Source organism: Octodon degus, unplaced genomic scaffold (genome assembly GCF_000260255.1).
Source record: "Octodon degus isolate 3935 unplaced genomic scaffold, OctDeg1.0 scaffold00007, whole genome shotgun sequence".
NCBI classification, from domain to species: domain Eukaryota; kingdom Metazoa; phylum Chordata; class Mammalia; order Rodentia; family Octodontidae; genus Octodon; species Octodon degus.
Window position 1 is genome coordinate 33,582,930 of NW_004524583.1, and position 10,706 is coordinate 33,593,635.

At 43.2% G+C, this 10,706-nt stretch overlaps 1 protein-coding gene across 1 annotated transcript in view; it reads left to right on the plus strand.

Moving 5' to 3' along the window:
* The window catches only part of Dlst (dihydrolipoamide S-succinyltransferase), a 32,398-nt gene that overhangs the window by 13,648 nt on the left and 8,044 nt on the right, over positions 1-10,706 (plus strand). Inside the window, exons 8-10 of the mRNA XM_023703540.1 lie at positions 3,007-3,159; positions 3,585-3,661; positions 4,730-4,827. Of these exons, the coding sequence (XP_023559308.1) occupies positions 3,007-3,159; positions 3,585-3,661; positions 4,730-4,827 (328 nt within the window). The remainder of the gene's footprint in view (positions 1-3,006; positions 3,160-3,584; positions 3,662-4,729; positions 4,828-10,706) is intronic.

A 10,706-nucleotide genomic window follows, 5' to 3' on the forward strand; every position in this document is an offset into this window, starting at 1 on the left:
TGATGCTGGGGGATCGAACTGAGGTCCCTGTGCTTTGCCAAGCTTGTTTCAAGTAGGTGCTTTAGACCACTGAGCCATCTCTCCAGCCCCCTCAGAGACTCTTTAGGATTCTAGTTGACCTTAGTTGAGGGTATAGGAAGAGTAATATTTGTACAGAATGAACTTTAAATGTCAAGTTCTAGAAGAAAAGGGTAATTTAAAAAGCCTCATACTATTCTGTCCTTTCCATGGATGTTTCGTATACTAACCTTAAAGTTATAAACAAAAATTCTGACGATAGTGTCCCCTTCTTTGACCCTGGCATCAGAATCATATGAGAACTTTGAGAAGAGTACAGATAATTGGATATGGTGGTATAATATCAGTGCTCTCAAAAGCTGAAGTAGATCACAACTTTGAACCCAGCCTGGGCAACCTAATGATATAGTGAGATCCTGTCTAAAAATAAAAATAGGGGCCGGGGAGATGGCTCAGTGGAATAAGCGTTTCCCTGGCAAGCGCAAGGGCCTGAGTTCAATCCCCAGTTCCGCAAAAAAAAAAAAAAAAAAATTTAAAAAAGGGCTGGAGATAAAGCTTAGTGCAAAGGTCTGGCTTCAGGACCCAGTATCATAATATGTACGTACATACAAACAAATAATACTAGGAACCATGACCTAGAGACTCTGATATATTTATGTTCCCCAAGTATTTCTAATACATAGGACTGAGAGCCATTGTTCTAAAGTGAGAGAATTACTTGAAGCCTGTTTTGGAGAATTTAGCGTAGTTTTTATTCTCTCCTAACATCTCTGGTATCCCTGGGAAGAAATGAGAAAGAAAGGAATTTGTACTGTACCTCATAATCAGTATTAAAGAGATTTTTTTCCTCTCATTAAATGCTTATAACTATAACATCTATTTTATTTATTAAAATAGTCAATGGGGGCCGGGGAGATGGCTCAGTGGAATAAGTGCTTCCCTGGCAAGCCCAAGGGCCTGAGTTCAATCCCTGGTTCCGAAAAAATAAAATAGTCAAGTAGAAAGATGTTAGAAAAAAAAAAAAAAAAAGATAAAGATTAAGGGGCCAGGAGATGGCTCAGTAAAATCAGCACTTCCCTGGCAAGCGCAAGAGTCTGAGTTCAATTCCCGGTTCTGAAAAAAAAGAAAGATGTTAGATTGTGTCATTGAGGTTGATCAGGTCAAGACAAGTTTGAGGTGGAAAGAAATGTACAGTAGTAGACTAGGAAGTAAGAATGAATCTTCTAGTTGAAGTTCATCTTTTGATCATCTTTTAATGTCAAAAGAAAATTCTTATAATTTACATATAAAACTGGATAGAATCTCCAGGTGGGTAAAAATTGAAATAATCTAATTTGAAGTTGTTTATTGTAGGAGTATTTCATTGATTTATGGGTATCATCCTGAATGAAATGCTTTGAACTCTTAAGCTTAAACGAGCCTATGACTAAGCTACTTTAATGGTGTAGAATAGTCTAGCAGAGCATAGTGATGCGTGCCTTTAACCCTGACATGTAGGAGGCTAAGTCAGGAGGATACAAGTTCAAACCCTTGGGGCCAGGGACATGGCTCAGAGGAGTAAGTGCTTCCCTGGTGAGCGCAAGGACCTGAGTTCAATCCCCGGTTGCGATAAAAAACCAAAACAAAAACAAGTATAAACCCTCTTGGGCTACATGTGAGCTTAAACTCAGCATGGACTATATGGTGAGATCCTGTCTCAAAAGCAAACAAAAAAGGAGAGGGTTTTTTTTTTTTCCCTCATACTTGCCAGGCAGGTGCTTATGGCACTGAGCTACGTTCCCTAGCCTAAGAGTATTCTTTTAACATTAAAAGATGAGGGGCTGGTGAGATGGCTCAGTGGTCTAAAGCACCTACTTAGAACAAGCTAAGCTAAGCAAAGCACAGGGACCGCGGTTCAATCCCCAGCACCACATGCCAGCCAGCCCTGCCCCCTGGTGGGCTGAGCTGGCCACACACACAAAATAAATAAATAAATAAATAAATAAATAAATAAATAAATAAATAAATAATAAAACGTTAAAAGATGAGTTTTATGGCCGGGGAGATGGCTCAGTAGGATAAATGCTTCCCTGGCAAGTGCAAGGGTCTGAGTTTAATCCCCGGTTCCGAAAAACAATAAATAAATAAAAAAAGATGAGTTGTATGAGTATTACTGTAATTAGAAATGTTTACATTGGGCCAGGGAGCCATCTCCACGGCCCTCTGTTTGTATTTTAACACTTGAATTTCCTGGGCTCATTTTGCTTGGAAGTTTTCTCTTTTTTAAAAAAAAAGTAGAATTTATTTATTATTTATTTACTTAGCTGGTACAGAGTCTCACTGTGCAGCTTAGACTCGTAGTGATCCTCCTGTTCCAGGCTCCCCAGCACTGGGATTATAGGTGTGCACTACCACACCTGGTTTTGGTGGCTGGCATGCCCGGGGTTCTGGGAAGGGCATGACATGTGGTACTGAGGATTGAACCCGGGTCCTTGTGCTTGCCAGGCAGATGCTTAGACCTCTAACCTGTCTCCACAGCCCAGAAGTTTTTATTTTCTTGGGCTTAGGAGGTGCTTTGAAAATACCTGCTGAGCTGAGTGTGATGGCACACATTGGGAGGCTGAGGCAGGAGAATTGCAAGTTCAAGCCCAGCTTGGGCAATTTGGTGACTTAGTGAGACCCTGTTTCAAAATAAAAGGGCCAGGAACATAGCTCAGTGCGAAGGTACCAGGTGGTTGAGTTTGACAGTCATATGTGAAATCAGGAAGGCAGCTAAGTTGAGCCACTTAATTTGATGCAGGGTATTTAGGGACCCTGGAGAACAGAGATAGTGCCTTATGTCATTACACATATCTATCTGTCTCTATCATGGTGTCTCGCACATAGCACGTGTGCAGTAGACATTTGCTAATGGATTGGAAATAGGGCTTTGCCAGTAATTTCTTAGAATCAGTAATCTGGTTTTCTTCGTTCCAAACAGTGTCAGTGGTGTCACTTTTTCTTTTTTAGCTGCTCCCACTAAGGCCAAGCCAGCTGAAGCTCCTCCTGCAGCCCCAAAAGTAGAGCCTGCAGTGTCAGCAGTTCCCCCTCCCTCTGCTGCCTCCATACCTACTCAGATGCCCCCTGTGCCCTCCCCCTCTCAGCCTCCTGCTAGCAAACCAGGTAAGCCTCCAACCCTGGTCTTTTTCTCTAGGGGAACACTTTGTCAGATACCATGTTCCATCACTACCTGTAGAACGGGTTGGCCGCTTTGGGTAAGTCTAGGCTTTGTGTCTGAAGATCTGGGCTTATACATATAAGTCTTCTGTTTACTAGCTGTGTGACTTTGCCACTTTTTGAGATTTTTCATCTGTGAAGTCCAGAGACGAATTTTTTTTTTTTTTTTTTTTTTTTTTTTGCGGAACCGGGGATTGAACTCAGGCCCTTGTGCTATCAGGGAATCGCTTATTCCACTGAGCCACCTCCCTGGCCCCAAGAGACGAATATTCTGAGCATTCAGTAACAGTCCTGTGTGGATGCGCTGGTGTGGATGTGGGAGGTGTTCCTTTTTCCTCTCACACAGCTGTACCTTTTCTCTTCCTTTTTAGTCTCTGCAGTTAAACCCACAGCCGCACCTCCCCTAGCTGATCCAGGAGCTGGCAGGGGTCTGCGTTCAGAACATCGGGTAAGCTTCTGAGGACTGGTTTGAAGAAGGAAATGGGTACAGTGTTGAGGTTAATGGAATAGGAATGTAATTGTGCCTACTGTTGAACAGATGGCAGTTCATGCTATGGGCTTTGGTAAAGAGAGCAAGTGTGAACACTGGTTTGTCTGTGGTCGTGTAACCATTAAATGATAGGTCTAGAATCTGAGGGCTTTTCCACTTATCCTATGGGTTTTTTCACTGTTTTTCCACTTGTCCTGCAGTTTTTCCACTGGCTTATGCTACCAATGACCATGAGTAAAATATTTCCAGGGAATGGTAATGTAGTAACACACCCACTACCACCACAGTGATGCACCCTTAGAGAGATAGTTCAGTGAGCGCTCTAGTCCTATACTTCCTGGACACCTAGCTGTAGTTAAGGAATGTAATACACACTAGCGATATCTGTGAGGCCAAAGGTAAAATCTTAAGGAAATATGGTCAAGAGTGTGGGTTCCTCTTCCTGAGAATACTTTCTAAAAATACCATAGCCTTAGAAGTTTGTTGTATGTGAGTTTCTGTTCCACAAGTAGCTGTTCATGTAAGTCTTTACCAACAGAAATTGTCCCTTCAGTAATGATTCTGATTAGATTGGCTAGACAGACCTACACCATGTTCTTCCTTTTTTTTTTTTTGCTCTGAATGCCTTCAGGGCACGTTTGGCTGGCTGGAGTGTTGTGGGGATCCAACTAGAGCAACCGGAAGCTGACAGCTTGGTGGAAGCAGCCACTTAAAGAACTGAGCTAGGGCCAGGTCCCCAGTGTTCTTCCTTTTTATGCATTGGTTTTGGTTTTTAAATCACACCATTTCCTGGTCATGCATTCCTGGTCAGACTTCAGGCATGTCAAAATGAGTGCTTTTGGCTTCTGTTTTCTTACTGCTAAGAGAAAGAAGGTCACCACAGGAAAGGGGATGCCTGGGGCTCTTGTCATACTTAAATACAATAGTCCTTGCCATCCATTCCTAGCAAGATTAATTATTGTACTATACGGAGAATCCTTGAACTAGAGATCAGATGGTCAACACTTGTTTGACTTTCACTTTCAGGAAAAAATGAACAGGATGCGGCAGCGAATTGCTCAGCGTCTGAAGGAGGCCCAAAATACGTGTGCCATGCTGACCACTTTCAATGAGATTGACATGAGGTGGGCTCTGTCCCTTTCATTCCCCATGTCTCCATCTTCTTTTTATGGGGGGGGGGGAGACACTTCACTTGCCCTAGCCCTCACCTACTGCTGATGCAGAACTAGCTGGGCAAGGTACAGCTTGGCTTTGGTTAATATTTATATAGGAAGACCCATGGTTTTATCTCCTGATTTTCTTAATATTATGCCTGTATCCTCTCAGACTTTTATACCTGAATCTTGTGATTTCTGATAAATGAGGCTAGTAGTAGGTTTTTTTTTTTTTTTTTTTTTTTTTTTTGTGGAACCGGGGATTGATCTCAGGCCCTTGCACTTGCCAGGGAAGCACTTATTCCAGTGAGCCATCTCCCCACCCCCTAGTAGTAGTTTTAATCTCTGATGATGATTAGCAATCAGAGGTGGGGCAGTCAGGCTGATGAGGCTTGCGTCCAGGGCTAGTCACTGATGGAGAACCCCTCTCGGAATTACTGGAGCCATGGCCCTGTGTTCTGATGTTTTTCCCACAGTTCACTGTTCTTTGGCATGTTCCTAAGTGACTCCCAGTCAAGCAGGGCTTGGCTTCTTTCATTTTTTCCAGCTTTGGTAGTGAAATGGAAAGCAAGTTGTGTTTAAAAATAAAAGCTCAGAATATTAAAAGAATAGGGCTGGGGAGATAGGTTGGCAGTCTAAGCACCTGCCTGGCAAGTGTACAGTCCTGAGTTTGATCCTCAGTACCGAATGTTATGCCAGTCCTGAAAGCAGGTGTAGGGGCTGGAGAGGTGGCTCAGTAGAATAAGCACTTGCCTGACAAGCGCAAGGGCCTGAGTTCAATCCCTGGTTCCTCAAAAAAAACCCTGAAAGCAGGTGTAATGGCACATGCCTGTAATCCCAGTGCTGGGGAAGTTGTGACAGGAGGATCACTACATGTCAGAGCTGTGTAGCGAGATCCTGTGTCTAAATAAATAGGGCCGGGGAGATGGCTCGGTAGAATAAGCACTTGCCTGGCAAGTACAAGGGCCTGAGTTCAATCCCCAGTTCTGCCGGGGGTAAATAAATAGATAAACAAATAAATATTAAAGGAAATAATTCACCATACCTATTTCTATAGTGAGCTAATTGTTGAATCACCTGTTTTCTTCAAGATCTTTTTTTCTCCTCTGATATTGGAGGATTGAGCCCAGGGGTGCTCTATCTCTAGGCCTGTATGTATGTGTGTATATATGTGTGTACGCACATATGTGGTTTTTGTGTGTGTGTGTGTGTGGCCAGCTCAGCCACCAGGGGGCGGGGCTGGCTGGCATGTGGTGCTGGGGGACTGAACCGCGGTCCCTGTGCTTTGCTAAGCTTGTTCTGAGTAGGTGCTTTAGACCACTGAGCCATCTCACCAGCCCCAACATATGTGTTTTAGATAGAGTCTCACTGAGTTGCTCAGGCTGTACTTGTGTTACAGCACATGCTTATTTGACTCACCTGTGGAGGCAAACAAGTTTATTAGCTGGTATTTGGGGCCCAGTATGTGATCCAAAGGCCAGGAATGGAGAATATTTATAGTTTTATTTTTCAGACTGGAGGGAGGTGATTAGGTTTTTTCTGATACAATTTAGTGCAGCTACAGAAATACTCTCACAAAGCCTGGGTTTAGCTTGTGACAAAGGAACAAAAGTGTTGGGCATTTTATGTAGGGAACAAGCGGTCTTACAACAAAGCACGGGGTGGTGTCAGGTTGGGTAACTATGAAAACGTTTACAAGAAACCAACCTAAGGAAACAAAAACTTAACTCTCTAAGACGGTGCCCGAGTAGAACATAGCATCATTTTGGTTCTTTTTCCCACTTCGCTTCAACTCGTGGTCCTCCTGCCTCAGCCTCCCTGAGTGCTTAAATTAGAGATATGTACCACTGCACCTGCTTCCTTTAGGATTTTGGTCAGCACTATAGGGAGGAGAAAGTAGTTAAATTTAACAAATACATTTTGTGTGCTTATGCTGTACACGGAGCTAAGGTGTGGGATTCAGTGGGCATATGAAGATGAATAAAAGAGGCCCTAGCCCTCCAGAGCAAAACCTAGGGGTCAAAGTGAGTCTGAAAGGGGGGGGGGGAGTAATTGATGCCACTGGAGGGAACAGTAACAAGGGAAAAGTGGGAGAGGGTTTCCTGGAGAAAAGTTTTTAATAGGCTTTTGAGAATGACTACCATTCCACTGGATGTGGCAGCACACACCTGTAATCCCAGCTACTTGGGAGGCTGAAGCAGGAGTATCTTGAGTTTGAGGCCAGCCTGGGCAACTTAGCAAGAACCTATCTCAGACAGGGCTGGGGATGTAGTTCAGTAGAAGAGCACTGCAAAGCCCTGTGTCTGGCACCTCCAGAGAATGTGGCATTTTATAGCATTGTAGGAAAATGTCATTCTATACAGTCTGGACTGTGACATAGGCAGAACTGTGAGAAATAGTCAAAGAGGGCCGGTAAGATAACTCAGTGGACTAAGCACCTGCTTTGGCAAGTGCAGGGACCAAGTTTGATCCCTGGTCCTGCATGCTGTGCTGGCCCTGCTGAGCTGGTGACCAAGTCTGGGCGTGGTGGCACACGCCTGTAATCGCAGCTATGGGGAGGCTGAAAACAGGAGGATCGCTATGAGTCAGAGCTGCGTAGTGAGACCCTGTACCAAATACATAAATAAAAAAAAAAAAATGAAAAATAGTTACGGGACTGGGGAGATGGCTCAATAGAATAAGTGCAAGGACCTGAGTTTAATCCCCGGTTCTGCCAGAAAAAAAAAGAAAGATAATTTCTGCTGTGAAAAATAATGTGTGAGAATGGTAAAGAATGGAGCATATTTATGAACGTTTTGAATGCCAGGGTAAGAATTTATATTAAATCAGGAGTTAAACCATAAAGTCTTCAGGTCATCTCTTTGCTTCCTTTTGTCTGAAGTATTAAATCTATTCGTCTACCTTTTATTTTTAATTTTTTTTTTTTTTTTTTTGCAGAACCAGGGATTGAACTCAGGCCCTTGCGCTTGCCAGGGAAGCGCTTATTCCACTGAGCCATCTCCCTGACCCCTACCTTTTCTTTTAGAGGTGTTAGAAATTGAATCCAGGGTCTCATATGTGCTAAACTACCACAAAGCTACATATCCAGCCCTGCTTTTCCACTTTTCATCAGAAAAATTTATTTCCCTTTGGAAGGAGTCTTAAAAAATAGAAGGTTGTGGCTTGTTGACTGTTGGCCGATGTTGACAGTTTGTGCTGATTTCAATAGATCCATTCTGTTGGGAAGATTTCTAAAGAGACTGGGTGTCATTGCAACAAAGAGTTCCCTGCTGCCCAGTCTGTAGCCCAGGACCTCACCTAATGAACCGCAAAGGCTGCAGCTTATGTTTCAGTGCATTAGGGCCAAATTGAAATGGACTTTGAAAATCTATCCAGTTTCTTAAGACAAAACATGTAAATATTTGTGGCCCTGAAGGATGTATTTGGCTCAGCAGCCTTGATTGGAAGATGATGTCCTTTCAGCAGCTAATTGAGGTGTCACCTAACAATGGCCTAGAGTCTCACTGTAGCCAGTAATCTGGTTTAGATCGAGTGCCCTTTGGGTCTTATGTGGATCAGCTAACCTATAAGGGCCCTTTTTGAGATGTCTCCCTTTCCCCTGTTGTCCCAGTTCTGCCTCCAAAGGTAGAGCTCTGAAATAGAAACTCCTTAATGACCAGACTGGCATTTGGGCAGTCGGAGAGCAGAGAGATTTATCACTTCTCTTTGTCTTCTGCAGCCTTCTGTCTTGGGAATCAGTAATGTCTTTAGGGTGGTAATCCTAGCACTAAATAAGGTTAGACTCAGGAAAACAAACATTTTAAACCGAATCAGGCCCCCTAGGAAATTTTCCTTTTTTAAAAACAAAAGGTCTGAAGGGGACAGTTAAAGTTGTATTGCTTCTTGTCTTTCGCGTTAATGCTGAATTAAGCCATTAGGTGGGGGTGGGGGGAAGGAGAACTGAGCATTTGGGCCTGAGATACAGTTAAATTTGATTTTGGTCTTGAAATGCTATTCCGGTAAATACAGCAAAATGATGGGAAAGCCACTTCACACTAGCTTTCCAGTATGTGTGAAAAATGCAGCCCTGACAGTCCACAAACCATTCACATTGGAAAGGCTTCTCAGCAGTGAGGCCTCGCTGCTGAATCTGAGGGGCACAGGCCTCCCTCCACATGGGATCTCTCCTAAATACCAAGGAAGTCATACATGTTAGACTAAGCTTAGGGGCGAGCACCACATCTTCATTGTCTTGGTGTCTTGCTACCGAGCCCTGACTTGCGTATGTGGTGGTGCAGTGCCTGTTCTAAAGGAACAACGAATGAATGAATGAATGAGAACAAATACCCGCTAACTCTGAGGTGATGAAGAGAGAATCTGCTGGAAAAACATCGAGTTTGCCCTCCTGTATAGGCAGGCGTGAATGCTTTGCTCACATGGAGAGCCCATGCTCCTGTAGGTGGTTTTAATTTTTCTCTAATTAGAAAGGAAGAGTGTTGCAAAGAAAGCATAATCAGCCATGCATGAGGGGGTGGGGTGTTCATTTTTGGTTTTTTCCCCCCAGTGGTACTGGGGATTGTGCATGCTGGACAGGTGCTTTACCACTGAACCACATCCCCAGCCCAGTGGTTTTTAAAAATAATTCTGACAGGGCCGGGGAGATGGCTCAGTGGAATAAGTGCAAGGCCTGAGTTCATTCCCCAGTTCTGCAAAAATAAATAAATAGATAAATAAAATTAAATAAAAATCTTTTTTTCCCATAATTTTGAGAAACAGCAATGAGACAGTTTCAAATCAGATTGGTAGGACAGTTCCAATAATTAACACATTGCATACTCTCTTCCTAGTGGTTATTTGCTGTACAAGATGCAGACATGGTATCCTATTTACAAACACTATTAGAACAAATCCCTCTATTCATTAAGACAATGTATGGGGCTGGAGAGATGGCTCAGTGGTCTAAAGCACCTACTTGGAACAAGCTTGGTAAAGCACAGGGACCGTGGTTCGATCCCCCAGCACCACATGCCAGCCAGCCCCGCCCCCTGGTGGGCTGAGCTGGCCACACACACACACACACACACACACACACACACACACACAAATTAAAAAAATTATATATTCTTATGTTTACACATAAGTCCAGAAATCTAACCATATACAACCTTGTAGCAGGACAGTCCTGCAACATTCCTTTTCCTGTCTCCTGCCTTCATTCACCACCCCCTTCTTTTTGAACAATCATCTACCCAAGAGACAGCACGGCAGCAACTGGCATGTCATGACAAGCATCCCGTATTCAGAAGACCAGAATGACAGGCACTCCAAACATGAACCTACTATTACAAATTGCCATCTTCAGTGCAGTTGCTTAGTTCACAGTTGTCTGTTTATATAGTTAGGGTGAGAATCATTCCAATTAACTGCTAGATTCAAAAATCTTCTGAAGATTCTCAGGATCATTTTTTTACCCATTTTCTTTTTTTTCTTTTGCGGAACCGGGGATTGAACTCAGGTCCTCGTGCTTGCCATGGAAGCGCTTATTCTACTGAGCCATCTCCCCAACCCCCTCATACCCATTTTCTACAATAAAAATAATTCTGACAAAGGGACTGGGGAGATGGCTTAGTGGAATAAGCCTTTCCCTGGTAAGTACAAGGGCCTGAGTTCAATTCCTGGTTCCACAAAAAAATAAATAAATAAAAATAAAATTCTTCTCTTAATGAATAGAGTGATTTGTTCTAATGGTGTTGGAAATAGGATATCATTATCCGTACCTTGTACAGCAATTAACCACTAGGAAGAATGTATGCAATGTGTTAATTATTGAAACTGTCCTACCAATTTGATTTGAAACTGTCTCATTGCTA